The 24,747-nt window shown below is 35.1% G+C and overlaps 2 protein-coding genes across 6 annotated transcripts in view; one reads left to right on the forward strand and one right to left on the reverse strand.

Moving 5' to 3' along the window:
- Nucleotides 1-24,747, reverse strand: part of NCK1 (NCK adaptor protein 1) — a 553,292-nt gene that overhangs the window by 342,416 nt on the left and 186,129 nt on the right. The gene's annotated exons all lie outside the window — the stretch shown is intronic.
- Nucleotides 1-24,747, forward strand: part of STAG1 (STAG1 cohesin complex component) — a 389,253-nt gene that overhangs the window by 270,373 nt on the left and 94,133 nt on the right. For all 3 annotated transcript variants that reach the window (XM_053929346.2, XM_024565652.4, XM_024565653.4), the window contains 3 exons: nt 6,335-6,442; nt 12,539-12,653; nt 23,428-23,545. In XM_053929346.2, coding sequence (XP_053785321.1) covers nt 6,335-6,442; nt 12,539-12,653; nt 23,428-23,545 — 341 coding nt within the window. The remainder of the gene's footprint in view (nt 1-6,334; nt 6,443-12,538; nt 12,654-23,427; nt 23,546-24,747) is intronic.

A 24,747-nucleotide genomic window follows, 5' to 3' on the forward strand; every position in this document is an offset into this window, starting at 1 on the left:
AAATACATAAGGACATTCTTGGAGGACTTCAGGAAAAATATACACAGGAACACAATTATATTAGGGGATTTTAACACTCCACTGTCAACAATGAATAGATCTTCCTAAGAAAATATAACCAAGGATATTGTGGAACTCAATGATGCATTAGATTAAATGGACTTAACTTTATACACACACAGAGAGAACTTTTCATCCCAAACAAGCAAAATACACACTCTTCAAATGCACATGGAACATTTTTAAAGATAGAGCACATGATAGGACACAAAAGAAGCCTCAACAAATTCAGAATCATTGAAATCATATCAAGAATTTTATCAGACCACAAGGGTCTGAAATTAGAAACCACCCTCAAGGAAAAAACTCAAAAACACTCAAATTCATGGAGATTGAATAGCATGTCATTACACAACAAATGGGTTAAGAATTAGATCAAGAAAGAAATAAAAGATGCTTCTAGAAACAAATGAAAATGAACACATAGCAATCTAAAACCTATGGGACACAGCGAAGGCAGTCCTAACAGTGAAGTTCATAGCAATACATTCTTACCTAAAAGATATAGAAACATTTCAAATAAACAACCCTACCATACATCTTCAAGAACTGGAGGGACAACCACAAACAAAGCCCAGAGCGAATAGAATGAAGGAAATAATTAAAATCACAGCAGAATTAAATGACATAGAGACTAAAAGCACAATGATAAGGATCAATAAATCCAGGAGCTGGTTCCTTGAAAACATAAACAAAATCGACAAGCCTTCAATCAGACTCACCAAGAAAAGAAAAGAGAGGACAAAATTAAACAAAATCAGAAATAGGAGAGATTACATCTGATACCACAGAAATACAAAGTATTATAAGAAATTACCAAGAACAACTGTATGACAAGAAATTTGAAAACCTGGGTGAAATGGACAAATTTCTAGAAACTTATAACCTTCCAAAACTGAATGAAGAAGCAGAAAGCCTGAACACACCAATAACAGCTTGTGAAATTGAAGCAGTAGTCAAAAAACTCCCATCAAACAAAAACCCTGGACTGGACAGTGTCACAGAAGAATTTTATAAAATATTTAAGGAAGAGATAACCCCTGTCCTTCACAAACTATTCCACAAAATCCAAGAGGAGGGAAGACTACCAAACTCTTTTTATCATCCCAATCCCAAAACCAGACAAAGGCACAACAAAGAAAGAAAATGATAGGCCAATATTGCTGATGAACACAGACGCTAAAATCCTCAACAAAATATAGGTAAACAGCATACAGTAATACATCAGAAAGGCCATACACCATGATAAAGTGGGATTCATCTCAGCGATGCAAGGATGGTACAATATTCACAAATCAATAAACATAATACATCACATAAGCAAAAGAAAAAAAGACAAAAATCACATGATCATATCAATAGATGTGGAAAAAGCATTTGATAAGGTACAGCACCCATTTATGATAAAAATACTCAGCAAAGTGGGAGTAGAGGGAGCATACCTCAACATAATAAAGGCCATATATGAGACACCTACAGCCAACAGCATATTCAACAGGCAAAAACTAAAAGCTTTCCCACTAAGATCAGGATCAAGACAAGGATGTCCACTTTCACCACTTCTATACAACATAGTGTTGAAAGTCCTAGCCACAGCAATCAGACAAGGAAAGGAAATAAAAGGCATCCAAATTGGAAAGGAGAAAGAAAAACAGTCATTGTTTGCAGATGACATGATAGTGTACACAGAAAATCCTATGGACTCCACCAAAAAACTACTCGACATAATAAGTGAATTTGGCACAATAGGGGGATACCAAGTCAATGTTCAGAAATCAAAGGCATTTTTGTATACCAACAACGAAATACCAGAAATAGAAATCAGGAAAAAAATCCCATTTGATATAGCAACAAGAAAAATAAAGTACAAGGAATAAACCTAACCAAGGAAGTAAAGACCTGACTCAGAAAACTATGCAACACTCAAGAAACAAATTAAGGAAGATACAAATTAATGGAAGCATATACTGTGTTCATGGATTGGAAGAATTACCATCATCAAAATGTCCATACTACCTAAAGCAGTTTGTAGATTCAATGCAATCCCTATTTAAAAACCAATGAAATATTTCACAGATACACCACATTCAAAAATTTATATGAAACTATGAATGGCCCCAAATAACTAGCAATTTTGAGAAAGAAGAACAAACTAGGAGGTGTCACCATAGCTGACATCAAACTATATTACAAGGACACAGCAGTCAAAACAGTCTTGATACTGGCATAAGAACAGACACATAGATCAATGGAACAGAATAGAGAGTCCGGAAATAACCCCAAGTCTTTATGGTCAATTAATATTGTACAAAGGGTGCAGAAGCATAAAATGGAGTAAAGATAGCCTCTAAACAAATGGTCTTGGGAGATCTGGACAGCTACAGGGGAAAAAAGGAAACGTGACCAGTAACTTGCAGCATTCACAAAAAAAACTCAATATAGATAAAAGACTTAAGTATAAGCCGTGATACCAAAAAATGCTAGAAGAGACCATAGGCAGGAAAATCTCAGATATTCCACACGACAGTATTTTCACCGATATGTCTCCTACAGCAAGGGGACATAAACGAAAGAATAACAAATGGGATTTCATTACAATAAAAAGTGTCTGCATGGCTAAAAAAAAATCAGCAAAATGAAAAGGGATCCAACTATATGGGAAAATATATTTGCCAATGACATCTCGGTCATGGATTTGATCCCCAAAATATATATAAGAAGTCATAGAACTCCACTCCAGGGAGGCAAATAATCCAATTAAAAAATGGGCAAAGGACCCGAACAGACATTTCTCCAAGGAGGACATACAGAGCACCCAGAGACACATTAAAAGATGCTCAGCATCACTAGCCATCAGAGATGCAAATTAAAACCACAAGGAGCCCTGACTGGTGTGGCTCAGTGGATAGAGTGCTGGACTGTGAACCAAAAAGATCACTGGTTGTATTCCCAGTCTGGGCACATGCCTAAGTGTGGTCCAGGTCCCTGGTAGGTGGCCCCCAAGAGGCAACCACACGTTGATGTTTTTCTCTCTCTCTTTCTCCCTTCCTCCCCCTCTCTAAAGATAAATAAAATCTTTTAAAAAAATAAAATAAAACCACAATAAGATACCACTTCACACCAGTCAGAATGGCCTTCATAAGCAAGTCAAAAATTAGTGCTTGGGAGGCTGTGGAGAAAAGAACCCTAGTTCATTGTTTGTGGGAATGCAGACTGGTGCAGCCACTGTGGAAAACAGAATAGAATTTCCTCAAAGAATTAAAAATGGAACTGCCCTTTCACCCAGCAATTCCACTTCTGGGATTATACTCTAATAATTCGGAAACACTAATTCAAAAGAATCTATGTATTCCTCTGTTCATAGCAGCACAATTTATAATAGCCCAGTGCTGGAAGCAACCTTTGTGCCCATCAATAAATGAGTAGATGAAAAAACAGTGGTACATTTACACAATGGGATGTTATGCAGCAGAAAGATGGAACTCTTACTCTTTGTCACGTATAGAACTGGAGAACATTATGCTAAGTAAAATTATCCAGGAAGTGAAAGACAAATACCATATGGTCTCACCTGTAACTGGAACTTAATCAACAAAACAAACAAGCAAGCAAAATATAACCAGAGACATTGAAATAAAGAACAAACTGACAGTGACCAGAGGAGATGTGGGAGAGAGATAACTGGGAAAACAAGGAAAGGATCTTCAAGGAACATGAATAAAGTACCTATGGACAAAGCCAAAGTGATGAAGGATGGACGGTTGGACGTAGGGGTGGGTGGTCAGGAGAAAGTGGAGTTGGGAAAATGGAGGCAACTGTATTCGAACAACAATTAAAAAAAAAAACATAAAAAAGGGGAGAAAGGGTATTAATTTTGATTAATTCACACTAGATGGCTATTGTTGTGTTGGCTGCTGTTCTTTTTCTATTCGACAATCTAATGGAAAAGAGGTCAGTGCTCCTAACTAGTCAGTCAAGTATTGCATGTTTTAAAAATTCTTGCGGCACACCAGTTGAAAATATCTGGTCTGGAATTTATAATGTTAAGGATAAACAGTTTTTTTTACTTCTTTGCTTAGTTTGAATACTTGCTTGTTTATACAGTAGTACACTTTCCAACATTTTTTTTCTGTTAGTTTACTTTCATTAAGAGTGTTTTCAAACCATCTGAGGTCTTGTTTTGCCAAAAATACCTTACTTTTATCCTCAATTTAGAAAATGGTTTTGCTGGTTTCAGAAGTCCATTTTAAAGATACTTTACTGCATTTTCATTGGAGGAGAACTCATCTTATTTAAAAAGTACAGTTATGGCTATCCAGCTATGTTGGATATCCTGATCATTAGGTGTAAACCTTTTGTGAATTCCTTTGAGAACCTTCCCTGCTTGAGGATTTACAACTAGTTTCTAGAGCAGTCATTGCCCTCTTTGGCTTATTTACTTTGTAATTCAGCCCCTGGCTCTCATGTTTCCTCTGTTGGAGTTGCTTCCCCTGTAGGTACTCTTGGAGGCCAAAGTCTTTTCAAACTACTCAGGCTTGCTCCCTTTAAGTGTTCCACATCCAACCTACAGGAAACATGGACCACTTACCCATAGAGGAAGTACAACTGTGTCATCTTAACCCTCTCCTATTAATCTACAATGGGTTCCTCCAGTCAAATTTTTATATTTAGATTTTTTTAAACCCTGCACAAAGTACCATTTCCTAAATTTCTTCACAATTGTAAGGGATATTTATAAATGTTTCATAGTGATTCTGTGAAACGTTATGCTCCAGTTTGGCTTAGAAGAAGGGTTCAGTGTACCAAAGCACTGACAACTTTATTTTGAAAGAAATCATCTTTGCCCATTAAAATTCTCAGTCCTCTATTTCTGTTTTGTATTATATTTTTGAAAGTAATGAGCCAAGGAACACAATACCAGCTTTTCATGGTTTTACATCATTTACCTGAAATAATCTAGCCTTATTTTTCTTGTCTTATGGGATATCTACTTTGCAAAATAACAGTAAAGTCAAATTTAACATACTATTATACCTTCTGTAAGTTCTTTTTCTACTTCTCTGTTCGTTCTCCCTTTGGAATAGATTTCTTCTCATTTATGAGTTTAGGTTCCTGAAATGTCTTACTAAAATTTTATTACTATGAGTTTAACTTTCTCCTGAAGGAATTAGCTAATTGAGCTGATAATATATAGTTGGGTGAAGGGGTTAAAACTTTGGCTTTATCCTTGTGCCCATCCTTATAATTTAGGGGTATAAGTTGGGCATGGACAAAGGTCACTGTAATTTTATATGTATTTGACAGATCCCTCAACTGCCTCCTAGCTTCTGAAACCAGGATTGAATTTTGTGAAATGAACTTACATCTCTACATGTTGTCAGGAACCTATACAGACAAGAATTCTATATTTCATTTAGCCATTGCTAATTTATACTAACAGGAGACATTTTTAAGAATGTGAATAGTCAGTAAATAGATTTTCCTTTTTTGCAAAAAATAGTGAAGGACACGATGGGAAAAAAAGAAATGGCTCAAACTGGAAGAATACATGAATGGAAAGATGGGAAATTTCTGTTGGTAAAGAATTGGTCATGGCTACTGAATCAATTTTATTTAAAAAGACTAGTCCTTACCAGTGTGCCTTAGTTGATTAGTTTTCCAGTACACAGAAAGGTCAGGGGTTCAATTAACTGGTCAGGGCACATTCCTCACTTGCAGGTTGGGTCCCTGTCGGAGCTTAGGAGAGCCAAATGGTTTATGTTTCTCTCTCAAGTCAGTGTTTCTTTCTCTTTCTCTCTCTCTCCCTTCCCCTCTGTAAGCATGTCCCCAGGTGAAGATGAAAAAAAATTAATTACAAAGAAGGGTAAATTGTATTGTAAATACAGTGATAAAACATAATTTAAAATAGTTATGGAGAGAAGCATTACACCCATAATAATTTATGAAACAGGGACAAATATATTTCTAATGCCTATCAACAAAAATCTCATGTACAATTAAAGAACTTGAACTAATTTTACCTAATAATATTTCAAGATACTAAAGTCACTGTCTATGGGTATGTGTGGGAAGAATTATGGACAATTTATTTTCTTTTATCTCTATTTTCTGAATTTATATAATGTTAGGAGAAATCTTTTTTTCAAAGTAGGATTAAAAGATGAAAAAATTATCAGTATACCTTGAGCTTTCCTAATGAACTTATAAAACCTAAAGTTAGAACTAGAAAATAAACATTTGTTTTGACTCAGATGCTACTTTCTGAATTTTTCAGTGGAAGTGAAGAAGCTCTTTCCAATGAAGACTGTGAAAATGTTTACCATTTGGTGTACTCAGCACATCGTCCTGTTGCTGTGGCAGCTGGAGAATTCCTTCACAAAAAGTGAGTCAATTATCTTTGAAACAAGGTTCTACTTTTGTATTTTGTTTTTGTTGTTATTTTTGAGTTAGTAGAAGAGTACTGGTGACTGAAAACAATGCTAGAAGTGGCCATTTCAAATTCTAGGGGTATGTAAGATCCTCACAGATTGTGTGCACATCATGAATCACATCTCTGGGAAAGATGTTCTTCGTCCCATAACCCTTTTGGCACGAAGGGGTGTGAATGTAACATGAAATGTATAAAAGCTCCCCTTGGTAATTGATATTTTATTTCATCAGTGTTTTTTTCCTTTTAAAATTCTGAGTTCTCATCTTCTCAACATTTGTAATCGAAAATCACCTTCAAAATGCCCAACTTTTCATCTTCTTTTTTTCCTTTTCTTTCTATTGGGATGGTGATTATTTTAATCAGGAATCCATAGCAATGCTGAAAATTGTATGTACGCTTGGAGTTTAATTAATGCAAAACCTCTACTTTTCTGACAAAACATGGAGCTCATGAGAATTTATGAATATAATTACATTCTTCTGAAATACATTTTTGCTTGTGGTCTATATATATATATATATATATATATATATATATATATCTACTATATCTTAGTCTACTATATAATTTATTAGTATATTAGTTCATTCTTAAAATATAAACATTTTTTGTGTGTTTTGCTCTGTTTTTGTTTTTTAATTTATAGATTTAATTAAGTCACTGATGATTGGCTGGTGAATCCAAAAGTCTAGTACATGTTGTAATTTGTGATTAATATGTGATATAAATCATTCACTTGGCATCTGTTGTACATGGATGATTAACTTTGATAATAAGCAGGCCTCCATCCAGCATCTGCATCTCAGTGCTTCAATAACAATCTGTTCCCTACTCAGTGGTACCTTTCAAAGTTGTGTCTTTGTGAAAAAATTTCTTTGTTAAGAAGGAAACTGGCTACTGTGTGTGGTGGTAATTAAAGTGGGAAAGAAAGGCAAGATTTTCAGGCATGAGTTTTATTTGTATTTTTTTTTAATTAATTTATTTATTTTTATTCAGTGACAATTGTCTGCATTTTCTCCCCTTCCCTCCACCCCACCCCAGCCAGTCCCACCTCCCTCCCCCACCTCTACCCTCCCCCTTGATTTTGTCCTTGTGTCCTTTATAGTAGCTCCTATAGACCGCTCTCCCCACAATCCCCTCCCCACTCCCCTGTGGCTATTGTTACAATGTTCTTAATTTCAATGTCTCTGGTTATATTTTGTTTGCTTTTTTCTTTTGTTGATTATGTTCCAGTTAAAGGTGAGATCATATAGTATTTGTCCCTCACCGCCTGGCTTATTTCACTTAGCATAATGCTCTCCAGTTCCATCCATGTCAGGCATGACTTTTAAATTAATATATTGAATTTACCAGTGACTCTGACATCTATGGCTAATAGTATAGTGCTGCCTCAATATTTATCTTGAGGTATTTTTGTTACAAATATTAATGATATATAGTAGTTTTAACTTCTCTTCATTTTCCAGTACTATTATATTCTAGTTATTTTCTGTTCTGAACTTAACTTTTCAAAAGGCTTTGTGTATTTAGAAAAACTTTATTGTTTCTATGTTAAAAACGAAGTCTAAAAAATTTTGTTCTCTCCAGAAAAGAGGCCATAAACTCGCAGCACCTGAATCAGAAAGAGCCTTTTTTTCTGTATTGCATATTCCTAAGTGTGAAAATACATGCAAAAAAAAATTTTATATATTGATGATCTATAGAATCTTCTCATTTTTATTTTTTAAATATGTTTTATTGATTATGCTATTACAGTTGTCCCATTTTTTTCTCTCCTTTATTCCCCTGTACCCCCTCACCCACCACTATTCCCCTCACCTGAGTTCATGTCCATGGGTCATACATATAAGTTCTTTGGCTTCTCCAGTTCCTATAATATTCTTCACCTCCCCATCTATTTTGTACTACCATTTATACTTCTTATTCCCTGTACCTTATCCCTCATTCTCCCCCTACACCACCAGCTGTAATCCTCCATGTGATCTCTATTTCTGTGAATCTGTTACTGTTTTAGTTGTTTGCTTAGTTCATTTTTGTTTTTGTTTTTTTAGGTTCAATTAATAGTTTTGAGTTTGTTACCATTTTACTGTTAATAGTTATGATCATCATCTTTTTCTTACGTAAGTCCCTTTAACATTCCATATAATGATGGCTTAGTGATGATGAACACCTTTAGTTTTCTCTTCTCTGGGAAGCTTTTTATCTTCTCTTTGAGTCTATACAATAGCTTTGCTGGGTAGAGCAATCTTGGCTGTAGGTCCCTGCTTCTCATAACTTTGAATATTTCTTGACAATCTATTATAACCTCCAAAGTTTCTTTTGAGAAATCAGCTGATAGTCTTATGGGAATTCCCCTGTAGATAACTCACTTATTTTCTCTTGCTGCTTTTAAGATTCTCTCTTTATTATTCACCCTTGACATTTTAATGATGATATATTTTGGAGTGGGCCTCTTTGCATCCATCTTGTTTGGGACTCACTGTGCTTCCTTGGCTTGCATGTCTATTTCCTTCACCAGATCAGGGCGGTTTTCTTTCTTTTTTTTTTTTCAAATAGATTTCCAATTTCTTGTTCTTTCTCTTCTCCTTCTTGCACCCCTATGATGCAAATGTTGTACATCTTGAAGTTGTCCCAGAGGCTACTTATCATAGTAACCTCATTATTATTGGATTCCTTTTTATTCTTGTTGTTCTGAATGGTTGTTTTTTGTTTCCTTATGATCCAAATGATTGATTTGATTCTCAGCTTCATCCACTCTACTGTTGTAAATTGTTCTTTATTTCACTTAGTGTAACCTTCATTTCTGACTGGATCTATATTTTCCTGTTGAGGTCCTCACTAAATCTTTGATCATCCTTATAACCAGTGTTTTGAAGTCTGCATCTGATATATTGTTTATCTCCATTTCGTTTAGCAATTTTTCTGGAGTTTTGACCTGTTTCTTTGTCTCTCTATTTTGGCAGCCTCCTTGTGTTTGTTTCTATGTGTTAGGTAGAGCTGCTCTTTATTGGTCTCTTAGTAGTGTGGCCTAATGTAGTAGGTGTCCTGTAGGGTCCACTGGCACAGCCTCCCTTATCACCTAAGCTGGGTACTCAAAGTGGGCTCTTAAGAGTGAGCTCGGTACACCCTCCTCTTGTTGAACTGTGGTTGCTGTTGGCAGATCAGATCAATGGGAGGGATTTGCCTGGTCCAGTTAGCTGCAAGGACTGGCTGTGACCACTGACCACCAACCTCTGCACTCAGTGGGAGATCAGCTTTGCAGGGGCATGGCAATGGTTCTCTGACATGGTCTGTAGCTGTCTACTGGGTGGACTGGCTCTGGGATTTCCAGGGTGGTGCAGACCAAGGTTATCTCCCACCTGTGTTTTGCCCAGGGCTACCCTACCTGAGCTATAAAGCAATGTGAGATGGTTGCTACTTGTGCTGGCCTTGGAGATATGCTGCAAAGCCAAGCTGTGAATCTAGGGTGGCTGCTGTTAGTTGTCAGGCCTGGGGCTCACTGAGGTCAGTTGTTGCCTTTTGGAGAAGATTAGGAAGTTGTGAAGCATGAGCCAAGACCAGGCATTCATATGAAAAAGCAGCTTGTGTGGGCCCATAGGTTGGGTGGGTCAGAGTCTGGGAATCTCTCCAGATTGGGCCAAACAGTGTTAACCAGGTTGATAGAGTGTAAGATACGGCACCAGCTTGCTAGCCTAGGGGTGGGGGGATGTTTAGAAAAGGGACAGTAGTAGCCGCTGCTCAGTTTGATGCCAGACACTTTATTTCCTCCCTGTATGCCATTGGTGCTTTTCAAGGTGGGTGCCCTGGTGCTGGAGCTCACAGGGAGTGAGTCTGAGTAGGTGAATCCATGTGTGGTTTCTTTAACTGGACCTGCTTAGGGCTCCAGAAGGTTCTTCCATCCACTCAATACCCGCTGGATTTTGCAGTCAGAGGTTGTGGGGAGTTATCTTCCTGGCACTGGAACCCTGAGCTGTGGGGCCTGGTGTGGGGCTGGGAGTACTAGCTCCCAAGACATCTCTCCTGAATTGTTTCCCACCACACGTTGGTGAGGGACCAGCCTGTTCCACATCAGTCTCCCCACCAGTATGGATGGATGTGATTTCTTTAATTCAAAAATTGTCAGACTTTCATTCAACTTGATTTCTGACAGTTCTGAGTGATGGTTGTTATGTATTTTAGTTGTAATTTTGATGTGGTTGTGTGAAGAGGTGTGAGCCATGTCTGCTTACACCTGTCTTGACTGGAAGTCCTTAGTGACCTTTTTTGGACAGTCTCCCATTATTTAATATTCTGGTTTTTTAAAAAATTTAACAAGGAGCCCTGGCTGGTGTGGTTCAGTGGATTGATCGCTTCCTGCAAACCAAAGGGTCACTGGTTTGATTCCCAGTCATGGCATATGCCTGGGTTGTGGACCAGGTCTCCAGTTGGGGATACACAAGAAGAAATCACACATCATTGTTTCTCTCCCTCTCTTTCTCCTTCTTTTCTCCTCTCTCTAAAAATAAATAAATAAAATCTTTAAAAAATTAATTAATTAAAATTTTAACAAGGAAGCTATAGAGTAGTCCCCAGAATTCCATGATTAAGTTTCTTTTAAATGCATGCATGCACATACACTCATGGTTGTTTTGTAGTCTAGTTTATGAGCTACACTAAGTATCCAAAAAATATATTAAAATGTGCCTGAAATGAATGTTAATATGTCATCATATATTTTGCATTTTAATATTTGAACTATTAAACTAATTCCTTAGTACCTTACATTTACTTACGGTGAATACAACTATCCAATTTTGTACAATTACCAATTTTGAATATAATTATCCAATTTTAGTAATACAGAACCCTCATGTTTTCCATGTGTTTCTCCTCTGAAAGCCACCCAAATAAAGAAAACTTTCTCTTAAGCCCGTCTGATAGCTATTCTGATATACTTCAAGATAATACTATAGCCTTGGCTGGTTTTCAGGTGGACCCGTAGTTGGGTCACATACAGGAGCCAGCCAACCAGTTGGTAATCTCTTTCTCTCTCCTCTGCCACCATCTCTTTAAATCCAATAAAAATTTACCCTTGGGTGAGGATTAAAAAAAAAAAAAGGTAATACTTTAGTATCCCCCTCCTATATACTTTCTCCTCAATAATTATTCCGCTTCTGTGTACTTATTTTCTGCTTGAGATTGGTTTATTCTTATGACACATGAAATTATTCTTTATTCACTGATTTATCCTCTCATTGGATAGGCCCATTGTAATGTCCATATCTAAACTAGCACATCCTATTTCCTTGTTTTTCCTTATACCAACTGAGATAGTATATATTATATATTTATGTACTGTTTCTCTTCAACCACCAGAGTGAGAGAGCTCAATGAAAACAGCAATTTTGTCATTGTTCACTGTTATATTTCTTTTATCTGGAGCAAAACCTGGGAATAAGACATCTTTAGCAGTCTTTAAATTTTGTTAGAATAAATCTTCTTAGCAAATTAAAATTTTCAGGGCATTTCTTTGCCATATTTTAGAATAAAGTGTCATAAAGTGTCATTTTAATAAATTTAATGTTTTATGTCATTTTACTCAATACTATTGAACTATCGATTACTGTTTTGGGGTAATAAGCACAAAAGAATGCAAGAAGTAATCATGATTAAAAGTATGAATTCTTAAATTATTGCTGGAACATTTGATTAAATGCTGTAATTACTTTACTGTGAAATCAGTATGTGAGCAAATAGAATTCTTTAAAATTATATACTTTAGTATCTTTCATATAATAAAATCATTTATATTTTTTATAAGAATTTTAACATTGATTAGTCATCAGTGAAAAAGCTTCCTTTTATACTTTGGTTGAATTGTATGAACTTACTCAGATATAAACTTTTTTATCTATAAAAACATCATTTGCATATTTGTGTTGAAGTGTATCAGTATCCTGATCTTTGAAATATTTTTTTAGCATTGAAATAATTTGTACAGTGAAGAAAAAAACTGAAGTTTACATCCATGTAAATTTGTAATGTTCTTGTTTTGTTACTTATTTCTAGGCTATTTAGCAGACATGACCCACAAGCAGAAGAAGCATTAGCAAAGAGGAGGGGAAGGAACAGTCCAAATGGGAATCTCATTAGGATGCTGGTTCTTTTCTTTCTTGAAAGTGAGGTAAATTTTTAACATTAGTATTTTGGGTTTTGTTTTAGATTACATATTAAATAAAACTGTTATTTATTATAATTAATTTGTACTGGCATTGGGGTGTTGACTTCCCCAAGATTGAATTAAGAGGAAACAATTTTCAGACATGTTTTATTAAACTTATGCTTAAACACAAGGAAGATGGCACAGAAGAAAGGAAGGTCCTCTGAACTGCCTGTGTCGGGGAGGTAATAGTGGCTCTATTTGACTCCTTTTATGAGCTGGGGACAAAGTAGGCTTGCATGAAAACACAGGCTACATGAAAAAAACAGGCTTTTGGAATATTCCATGTCAGTTTAGGAAAAGTAAACAGATTATTAGGGAGATAAAATTATGGGTTGTTTTGGGGTTGTTTTTCTTTTTAGCAGGGAGTGGAGAGGTAGTGACATTCTGGTTACCTGGTCTTAACTTGGCTTTCTGTCCATGCAATGTAGTGTTTTTTTATTCATGGTCCCTTGTCACTATACTATCTCAAATTGATATTTTTCTTTTTCCTTTTTTAAAATTATATTTTATTGATTATGGTATTACAGTTATCCTGATTTTCCCCTTTGCTTCCCTCCAGCCAGCACACCCACTCCCTCAGGCAATCCCTCCACTTTTGTTCATGTCCATGGATCATTGATATAAATTCTCTGACCCCTTCATTTTCTGTATTCCCATAGCTATTCTGTAACTACCTATTTATACTTCTTAATCCCCTAACCTCTTTGCCCATTCCCTCATACCCCCCTCTCATCTGACAACCATAAAAATTCTCTCTGTATCCATGATTTTGTGTCTGTTCTTGTTTCCTTAGTTTGTTTTTTAGATCCAGTTGTTGATAGATATGTATTTTTTGCCATTTTATTGTTCATACTTTTAATCTTTTTTCTTATGTACGTCCCTTTAACATTCCATATAATGATGGCTTAGCGATGATGAACACCTTTAGTTTTCTCTTCTCTGGGAAGCTTTTTATCTTCTCTTTGAGTCTATACAATAGCTTTGCTGGGTAGAGCAATCTTGGCTGTAGGTCCCTGCTTCTCATAACTTTGAATATTTCTTGACAATCCATTATAAACTCCAAAGTTTCTTTTGAGAAATCAGCTGATAGTCTTATGGGAATTCCCCTGTAGGTAACTCACTTATTTTCTCTTGCTGCTTTTAAGATTCTCTCTTTATTATTCACCCTTGACATTTTAATGATGATATATTTTGGAGTGGGCCTCTTTGCATCCATCTTGTTTGGGACTCACTGTGCTTCCTTGGCTTGCATGTCTATTTCCTTCACCAGATCAGGGCGGTTTTCTTTCTTTTTTTTTTTTTCAAATAGATTTCCAATTTCTTGTTCTTTCTCTTCTCCTTCTTGCACCCCTATGATGCAAATGTTGTACCTCTTGAAGTTGTCCCAGAGGCTACTTATCATAGTAACCTCATTATTATTGGATTCCTTTTTATTCTTGTTGTTCTGAATGGTTGTTTTTTGTTTCCTTATGATCCAAATGATTGATTTGATTCTCAGCTTCATCCACTCTACTGTTGTAAATTGTTCTTTATTTCACTTAGTGTAACCTTCATTTCTGACTGGATCTATATTTTCCTGTTGAGGTCCTCACTAGTTATTACAGTACGGCATACTTATTGTTGCTTTGTGGTTTTCTCGAGTTTTTTTTTTTCTGTAGCTTTTAAATGATATTACTTGAACAGTTTTTGAAAGTTGTCACGTGTTAGAATTACTTGTCCTATCTTGTTTGAGTATTACATTGTTTAATGAGAAAGAAAAATATTGATGTAAATGATTTGAATTATAGTTTTACAAAGTCCATAGCAATATTTCCATGTGAATGATCACTTAATAATTTGTTATTAATAATATTCATAATATATTATCTATGAGAATCTGTTTGCACAAGTGAAGTTTGATTTGCTCACTAAAATGCTACTTCCTATTACTGTTAGGATATTGAAGTGTACAGCAAGCTAGACCTCTAAAGAGAACCTGAACGAACAAGCTATTTTACCTGGCTTAGAAATGGATGGGAAAACGGTCATAAAGAAAGTGGAGAAAATCTAGAAATTTGGGATGTTTAATTTTACTTTGTAAAAATTGTTTTTGGTTTTTGTTGTAATATTCTGGAAGAATAGAAACTTGAAAGATTCTGTAACTGCTCTAATTTAAAGGTGCTGGAGTAACTTTGTTAGAATGAAAAATAGAGGGACAAAAGCATTATATAAACATTAAAGTTAGAAGAACTGAGTCAGTGGAAGGTGTGGGGTTTAGGGCAAAGTGGAGCACAAAAGTAATGGAGTTGTCAATATTTGTTTAAGTAAAAGGGGAATGAATAGAGAAAGAATAAAGTCAGGTGCAAATCTAGCTGGTGAGTTGCATTTGAGGTAAGGATGTATTTAATAACCGAGTTTTAAATATGTCTACAAATTATCTGGGTATGTTATTAAAATGCCAGGTCTGATTCAGTAGCTCTGGGGCGGAGCCTGAGATGCTTCATTTCTAACAAGCTCTTTTAGATGATTTTTATGCTTCTCGTGAAGGGACCACAGTTTGCAGAGTAAGGGTTTAAATCACTTTTTTTCTTTCAAAAGAAAATGTGGCTATGTTATGGGTAAAATACAATATTATTATAAATGTTTGAGATAAAACATTAAATACTCAGCAAATATTGCACTTGTGAAACCATTTCAAATTATACCCTTAGTCTCCTTAGGATTTAGAGGAACATGGTTAAAAGTACTATGCAACAATTCAGTGCTGTATGAAAATTTGACTTTAATAGCAGCAACAGATTCAAAAATCATATGGATGCGACATACAAATACTATTTGCATTATTTGCTAAAAGGTTAGGGAATGTGCCCTGGCCAGGTGGCACAGTTATTCGGAGTATCATCCCATGCACCAAAAGGTTGTGGGTTTGATCCCCAGTGGGGGCTTTTGCAGGTGGCAGCTAATTGATGTTTTTCTCTCACATGGGTGTTTTTCTCCCTATTTTTCTCCCTCCCCCTTCCACTCTCTAAAATCAATAAATATCCACAGGTGAGGATTAAAAAAAAAATTTTAGGCAATATGCTGATGTGGGTTAATTATATTTTTAAGATTTTATTTATTTTTACAGAGGGGAAGCGTTGGGGGGGAGAGAAGGAGGGAGGGAGAAACATCAGTGTGTGGTTGCCTCTTGAGCACCCCATTCTAGGTACCTAGCCCACAACCCAGGCATGTGCCCTGACTAGGAATCAAACCTGTGACACTTTGGTTCACATGCCAGCGCTCAATCCACCAGCCAGGGCTCATCTAGGTTGATTACTAATTGAAGGAAAATGTTTTAGATCTCTAAAAGCCCAGAGACTTTTCTTTTTGGTATATTAAACGTCATAAGTATAGTACTTAGTTTTATGCAGTTTTATCTCTTATTTAAAGCAATAATTTGTGATGTGTATTGCTGCTATATTTTCAGATGGTATTTATTATAGTTTTGTGTTTACTGCTATTTACTGAAGTGTTACAAGACCATTAAAACATATTTTTTAGTTGTTTCTTATGACATTCTTTGTAAAAGCAACTGCAAATTAAATTTAAGGGTTTCTAGTTGATTTTTGATAATAATGTCCTTTATGGTCTCCTATGTTTCACAAGAAATATTCCTTGGTAAATTCTCTTTCCTTATCCTCAGCTGAATGCATATTAAAATTACGAGTATATTCTTATAGTATGGTGGGATTCTAAGTGTGTTCTACTCAGAATTTCTCTTTGTTTTACGGAAACAGTTTAGATAGTGTTATTGTAGTAATGTACTCATAAAAAGTTAAATTGAAAGAGATCTTAGAAATCATAAAGTAAAATGAGGCCAGCTTATAAATGAATCACCCACTGATCAATTAGGAGTAACTGAATTGATTATCATACTTTCTTTGTTTTACCTGGGTGTTAAATAGTAACATTTTGGTAATAGAATTCTAATACGTTGAATTGAAAATAGTTTACAGTATACCCTCTTTTATATGTGAATTACAGTTGATACAGTGGAGATTCAGAGATGTGACTAAACTAGTTACTAATTCTCTTCTTGTACTAAAAAGTGAAATTGTTGCCCTGGCTGGTGTGGCTCAGTGGATTGAGCGCCAGCCTGCAAACCAAACGGTTGCTGATTTGATTCCCAGTCAGGGCATATGCCTGTGTTGCAGACCAGGTACCCGGTTGGGGTACGTGAGAGGCAACCACACATTGAGGTTTCTCTCTTTTTCTCCCCCTCTTCTCCTTTCTCTAAAAATAAATAAATAATCTTTTTAAAAAAATTATGAAAATAAAAGTGACATTGTTAAGCAATCTCAAACTTTATAGCAGTCATTGATTTTAGGTGACAAAATAGCTTGGATCTCTTAGATGCATGTCAAATGGAAAAAGAATGGTACTTGAATGTGATGACTCCAGATTTCCCAATACTAGGTACTGAAATCATCAAATTTATTGCACAAACTGTGATGCTTTTCAGACTGACAAGGATGCTGTGAATAATTATTTCAAAGCTATAAGCATAGCCCAGAATATCTCTGGACAGTCTAGAAGTAGGGTTACCCTCTTTCTAAGTATATGGAATTATGAGACTAATTATGATAGTCATTTAAGACATTAAACTAACTGATATATTGATAAATCTAAGACATCTCCCAAGAGTACTCATTTCTAAAGCATGAATGATAACTTTTTTCTTTTTTTGTTTTGTATATTCTTTAAGATTCACATTATTAATTAGTTCTTATGGAAGAAATAACTAAAGATCTATTATACAGTGAACTCTTTTCATGTAGTATTTATTTAACAAAAGTTAACAGGCAAAGAAAACTTGAGGTAAATTATTGTGAGTAAACTTGCATTTAATTAAAGATGAATCATAATGCACCCAGAAAATTGTAATTAAAGTCACCAGGAAAATGAGATTATTTTGTCTTGGCATACCAGTGTAGAGGAAGTGGTTTAAGTTATACTTAGATATAGCAACATAAAATGTACCTAAATATAATTTTATATATGTTATATATTATTTTTAAATGAATTTTAACATAATTTGAATTAGCTATCTTGCTCTATGCAGTAACTATTAACAAGTTCCCTTTTTTGTTCATCTAATTCCTAAATACTACAAAAAATACTTGCAGATACCTTATTTTCATACTGTTTTTATAAAATTATAATACCATAAACTTTTCAGAAAATTCATTTTTAGGGTTTCAGATCCTTTTTAATCCCAGTGTTTTTATAGCCTTTGAGAATGCCTCAAGGCCTTCCTCCTTATAGCTTCATCTTTCACTACCAATAGAATGTCCTTGTTCTAAAGTATGTGAAATGTGATCGCAACCTTTTACTCTTGGTGGACATCATAGGTTTTTTTCCCCTCAAACTTGGATTCATTTGTAAAGATATGAGACTAGCAAGTTATGTGGCCATCACAGATGTCCCAAGACCAAAAGACTATGTCAAAAACATTATGTCAAGGCAATTCCTGACTGACCATGTTGTTATTGATTGTCGTTACTAGTATTGCTGAACTTGGAACTCCTAATCAGAAAAGGGGACAACACATTTTCATGTCCTTCTGCTGTACACTTTGAGTTTGCAACAACTGATTATTGTTGTTAACAGAATACATTCTACATAGTCTTCACCTTATAGTCAGAAAGATGAGGAAATCGTCAAAGAAGTTAATATCTACATTGAGAATTTTGACCACTACATACAAAAGAATTCTGTAACAATGACAGTATGCCTGAGCTAAATTTTTATATGTTGGTTTGAAGACATAGGAATGTGATCCTTAAAAATGCCAGTGGAGCCTCTTAGGTTCTGACCTAGTTTACGGCAACATGGCTAACCACACCAAGGTCAAAATCATCCATAAAGCAACACCTGCTATGACACCTCCCTCAGGAAAATGGTGAAGACAGTGACAATCAGCCAGCATATCAAGTACACTTGTCCCTTCTTTGGCAAAACCAAGATGAAGAACAAGTTGTGAGGATCTGGCACTGTGGTTCCTGCATGAAAACAGTTGATGGTGGTGCCCAGATCTACAGCTCAGCTCTACTTCTGTTTTCACAGTAAAGTCTGCCATCTGAATACTGAAGGAGTTGAAAGACCTGTAGAATCTCCACCATTCGCAACATTGCTAGCCTATAATAAATGGGTTGATTTATGTAACAAGAAATAAAATTCCAGTGCTAATGTAATTATGCTACATATAGCCTTCACTGTGGCAGCAACTCATCTAACTGAAAACCTCATGCTTAATAAATCAATATGAAAAATGACCAATTCACCAGAACAGTGAGGAATTTGTGGAAGCTATAAAGTAATTGACTATGAATTCCACTGGAGTTAAGTAACTCGTACCCCACATATGAGACAAAAATGGGGAAATTTTTTGAGATTTTCTGGTAGAAATCTGAAATAAACCAAAGAACAGAGCAGCAAAGGCTGGTGAAAGGAGTAAGCTATAAATAGTAATTAAATAGCTGTCCATTAGCTGAGCTTATTCTTCACTTAGAAATGCTGGTGTAGGCATTTGGGTGTTGTACATGGGTCTGAGGAGCAAAGTAATGTATGAGTGTCCCAGATAATTTATCTCACCACCAGGAGGGACAGGGAAATTCTGTACTCAAAAGACAAATTGCATACCCACATGTTAGATGAAAAGTCTGCCTAATTATAGATTCCTCTTTCCACTTTCCTGCACAACCAAAGAAGCTAACGCCTTGCAATTAAACTCAAGAAAGGGATTCTACTTAGCAGTATTCTTGAGTCTAGAGTTCTTAACATATGTGAACTGACAATCAAGAATCATTAAAACTTAGAAAAATCACTATCATGAAAGCACAGCACAAACCCAACATATTGACGGAATTTTTTTGTTAATAACACCATGATAGAAAGAAACCATTATGAAAGAGGAAGAGTGTTTTTCAGAAATTGAAAAAACATGATTTCCAAAATTTAGAAATGAAGCATATTAAATGGCCTGAATAGACACAAGCAAATATTGGCTATAGATTGAACCAAAGGATTTTCCCCAAAAGTAGTGTAAAAGAAGAAATAAAAAATATGAGAGAGAAACTAAGAGATGGAGTACAGATTAAGTACTTTTATCTAGTAGGAGCTTTGTAAAGAGAGCGGAGAGAGGAGAAGCTAATCAAACATTTAGTTAGAATGTTTACTACCCGTGTACCCTATATACAAAGTATTGCTTGATGATATTTTCCAGCAAAAATAAAAAATGGATACATTAAACAGAAAACAGGAAACATGGTTGGCAAATAAGTCTGAAGCCAAAATAGTATGGCTGTAATGTTTAATATCTAAAAATTATTCTTACAATGTAGGAATATGATGTTCACGTTAATGGAAGAAAAGTAAATAAATGTGCTAAGGATTTTGATTATGGAAAAATATTGGATCAGCCAAAAGTCCATTTTGTTTTTTCATGAAACAAAAGACCTATTTTTCATTTTTACTGACAACTTTATTGATTTGGCTTTTTCAAGTATGTTGGCTCTGTCCTGCATGGTATAACATTGATTGTTCTTAATGTCTCGATTTGATCGCTGTCAACTTCAGCTTGTCTATCCAAATGTGGAGTATCATCCAGTAAGAAATCTCCAGCATGAAACTGTAGACTGCTTTTGATATGTTTGATCAGTCACAGCAATTTCTCTATACACTGCACAAATCTTTTTTTGCATTATGGTTGCATTTTTAACTTTCTTGAAATAATAAAGCATCGTGTACCGAAAATGTTGCATATTTTCTTCTATCTTCAATGTTAAAATGGCTACACAGAAATTCACCAAATTCAGTTGAAAAAATTATGACTATTTTTTTATAATATAAAGTTTTTACAGTTAGAATTAGCCAGCTGGACTCAGTTTAGATGATTGCAATTTTGTTGATAACATCCAAAGCATCATAGTCTGGAGCCTGTTAAACGTATGCCTTCTTCTCTCTGTCAGACCTCATCAGGCAGGCTGTTGACCTTGTGCTCATCAAAGTCATAGAACTTCTTCCCAGCCTGGTTTGATTTGGTGCTTGTTGGCCTTGACATCCACAATGAAAACAAATGTATTGTTGTCTTCTATCTTCATGGCTGACTTGGTAGTCAGGGGGAACTTGATGATAACATAGTGGTCAAACTTGTTCCTCCTGGAGGCACTTTTCCAAGGATATTTCGGCTGTCTTCATAGCCTCAGTGTCTTAGGCCTCCGGAAGGTGGGTGAAATGTGGATCTTTTTTGTGTGGCTGTAGATGCCCTTAGCCCTGCTTTCTTTGCCGTCAAAGCCTTTGAATTGGCTTTGGCTTTCGGACGGGTAGGGACTTCCTTCATAGCTTTGGGTGCCATCTTCGTGAAAAATGATTTTTTTAAATGTGCGCTGATATGACAGCTGTCACAATACAGTCTGACAAAATTGTTTCAAATGTTGTTAAAGGCAACTAAGCGTTACTAGAGCCATCTTACAGAATAAAACCAAGTTAAGTTTTTGGCCAACCCAATATGTTAGAAAATAAAACTGGGCCCTGGCCAGGTAGCTTTGTTAATGAGAGTATTGTCTTCATATGACAAGGTTGCAGGTCCGATCCCTGGTCAGGTCACATACAAGAATTAATCATTGAATGCATAAATGAATGGAACAACAGTAGATTTTTCTCTCTCTCAAAACTGAAGGAAGCACAGACAAAATAAGAATGTTGTCAGCTAAGCACAGGGAATCAGGTGCCAGAATTATTTCCAATGTCAATAATGCCAATAAATGTAAATGGATTAACTTGCTTTATTAAAAAGCAGATTGTAATTAAGGTTGAAATAAATAAATGAAAAAATGTTGTTTAAAACCACATCTTAATTTTAAAAAAACACAGGAAGTTTACAAATAAACACCAGGAATTAAACTGGATAAAGTCCTGGATAAAATTTAAAAATGTTTACAAAATAACTGAGGGGACAGTATCATGTAAGATAAACCAGAATTGAGAACAAGGGAGATATTTTATAGAATAGGAGATGTAATCCACCAAAAATATAATTGTTAACCTTTTTATATCTATTCTACAGACACACTGTAATGACACATAGGTAGACAAAAAGCAAGTTCATTTAGCTTAGGATTTTTGTTTTAGTGTGGAAAAATATACAGAACTGTACCATTTTTATTCTTTTTAACTTTACAATTCATTGATACTAAGTGCATTCACATGGCTGTGCAACCGTCACTGCCATCCATTTTCAGAGCTTTTCAAAAATCTTCCTAAACTGAAACTCCGTACAAATTGATAACTACATTTCAGCTTGGCTTTTAATAGCAACAGTTTTGAAACTGTTTTCTAGTTACTGATGCTGGTTTTCATTTTTGATACCAAGTTGTGTGCCACTTATGCCTGTCACTTTGGGAATGATGTTACTAATGATGATCTACAGTTTCCTTAGGATATGTGAATTTGGAAAGTCTGAAGATACCTTGCTGCAAACCTTTGCTTATGTTTTTTTCCAAGCAGAGATGCTAATCGATGTTATCAAATCTGACATTGACAAAAACCAGTGGGAGACTGGTTTGTGTGCAGGGGTGGATTTCATGAAGCATTTCACGAGCCAGAATATGAGATTTGAAATGAAGTGGAAATGAAGTATAGAATTTGAAGGTCAAATGAGGTAGAGCTTTAAATTGGTCATTCAAATGCACATTAAAGTTAAGAATAATAGTAGAATTGACATAGGAGGAAGAAAACCAACTCACATGCCAAATGTGCCAAGACATCAAGTAGACAACCAGTAGGTTTACAAAGGTGTTAAGTTTTGGGGCCACTACTCATGAGAAAACCAAGTACGAGCCCATACAACTGAAGTAAGAGTTATATAAAATATAACTTACCTTTCTTTGTGCTATGTACTCATTTCTACTTTGTTTCAGTTTTTGAAACTTTGATTTTAATGCATTAAATAAGTTTAACAGACAGTGAAAGGGTTGCAACCTATAACTTGGAAAACACCAGTCTACGTCATGAGTCTTAAAGATGGAAGAATTTTTATACAACAGTGGAAAAGTCAATTTTCAGTAGCAGAAACAAGACCAAGGCCAACACTTTCTTTGTTTACTTTCCCTAAATAGCTTTATTTGGATAATCTTCATGGTTTAATTAACAAGTGGGAGAGAGTTTGGTATGAAGTATTAGTTGAGAAACTTGGTGTTTATTTACTGTGAGAACATGTGAAGAATAACAGCAAAAGTGGGGGTAAGGTTAGATGTGGAATGCATTGGGTTAAATGGAAATAAAAGTAGGAAACAGATGTGGAGTAACCTACATTTTGACCTTGACCTAAGGTGAGAGAGATGTAAAGTACTGAATGCTTAGCTGGTACCAAAGTTTCAAGTGCAATTCTCAGAGAAAGTAATTGATTTTTTTTTAAAGGATAATTACAATAAACAATCCAAAAATAGTTAAAAGTGGCATAGATCCAGTTTATAATTTCAGGAATTCTGTTAATTATACTCTGTTTCCTCATCTGTAAACGATGTCATTTACTACTGTAAAAAACAGTTTTTATTTGAATTTACATAGTACAGTCCATTAATGACAGTGGAATACATTGGGAACATTGTGAACAAGCCATTTTAATTATGAAGAAAATCGTTTACTAACTCAAAAAATATTGTTAGTAGTTTCTTTATTAAATGTTCTTCAGTCACACTTGATTTGTTGTTTTTAGTTGCATGAACATGCAGCCTACTTGGTGGACAGTTTGTGGGAGAGCTCTCAAGAACTTTTGAAAGACTGGGAATGTATGACAGAGTTGCTATTAGAAGAACCTGTTCAAGGAGAGGAAGGTATGGTATTTTGATAAGTTGATCTATATATTGTTATGAGTATCCATTAATAATAATATCATCTTGTATAGATCACATCTTAAAAATGAATATATGCAAGAATGCTGTGTCTTTTTGCAAAGAGAACAATTTGTTGCTTATAACAAGTAAGGATATCTCAGTAACTTATATGTTTCTAGATTAAGACTGCTGCCATGCCACAAAAGTTTTTTAAAAACTATGTGTTGTGTAATATTTGAACAGTTTTTATTATGCTGATTTGAGATATAAAGTATAGGCGTAGTTAATTGTAAAACTATTAAAAATGGACATCCAGAATCTTTTTGTTATATTTGTATGTGAATTTGGGAAGGCGTTTGACACAAAAAGATGTAATTAGACCACAACCATCCCCTTTTGTTATATTTTCTTAATTATTAAAATAAGAAAGTCAAAAATAAAATCATTTACCTAGCTATTCAAGAAATCGGTATAATTGCTATACGAGAATTTCTGAAGTATGCATCTTATTACATGTTATATAATAACATGAACAACAAATTGGATATGTATAGTTAATCAATCATTTATCTTCTAAAAGCTTATATGAATATTAGATCCTTAAAACTAGAAATGCTTTTACCTACATATGGTTTGTATTTCAAACTAGCCCACAATAGTGCTTTAAAAAACTGTTTCATTTAATTCGCACAATAGTCCTGGAATGTAGATGATAACTTTGATGTAAATGAGGCTTATAGTGAACATGGACTTTGTAATTGAAAGAAATAGATTCAGATTTTTAACTTTATCCTTTGTGACTGAAGTCCTCATTTTTTCTTATCGTTGACTTCCTTTTCTTTGTAACAAAGAGATTATTTTCCCTATCTACCTTATGTTGTTGTAAGGATTAAATGTAATCAAATTAAGCTATTAATTCTCTGTTCTGCTTCCCCTGTTTTGTTTTTGGTTCAAAATCCTCGGGAATATAAAAGCAGAATGAGCCATCTCCTTCAGTAGACTACCCAAACAGGTCACCAGGAGAGTGACCATCCCCCAGTGTTCTTTCCAAGTAGTGATGCCAACTGGCATTATCTACTCTGGCTCTGACAAAATTCAATGAGAAAAACAACAGGTATGCATCATACTCAGTTACATTCCAGTAAACTGGCCCAAATTGCCTCTTTTAAACTAAAAAATTTTGCCTCATAACCTCATTCTTA

This window comes from Desmodus rotundus, chromosome 8 (genome assembly GCF_022682495.2).
Source record: "Desmodus rotundus isolate HL8 chromosome 8, HLdesRot8A.1, whole genome shotgun sequence".
Lineage (NCBI taxonomy): Eukaryota > Metazoa > Chordata > Mammalia > Chiroptera > Phyllostomidae > Desmodus > Desmodus rotundus.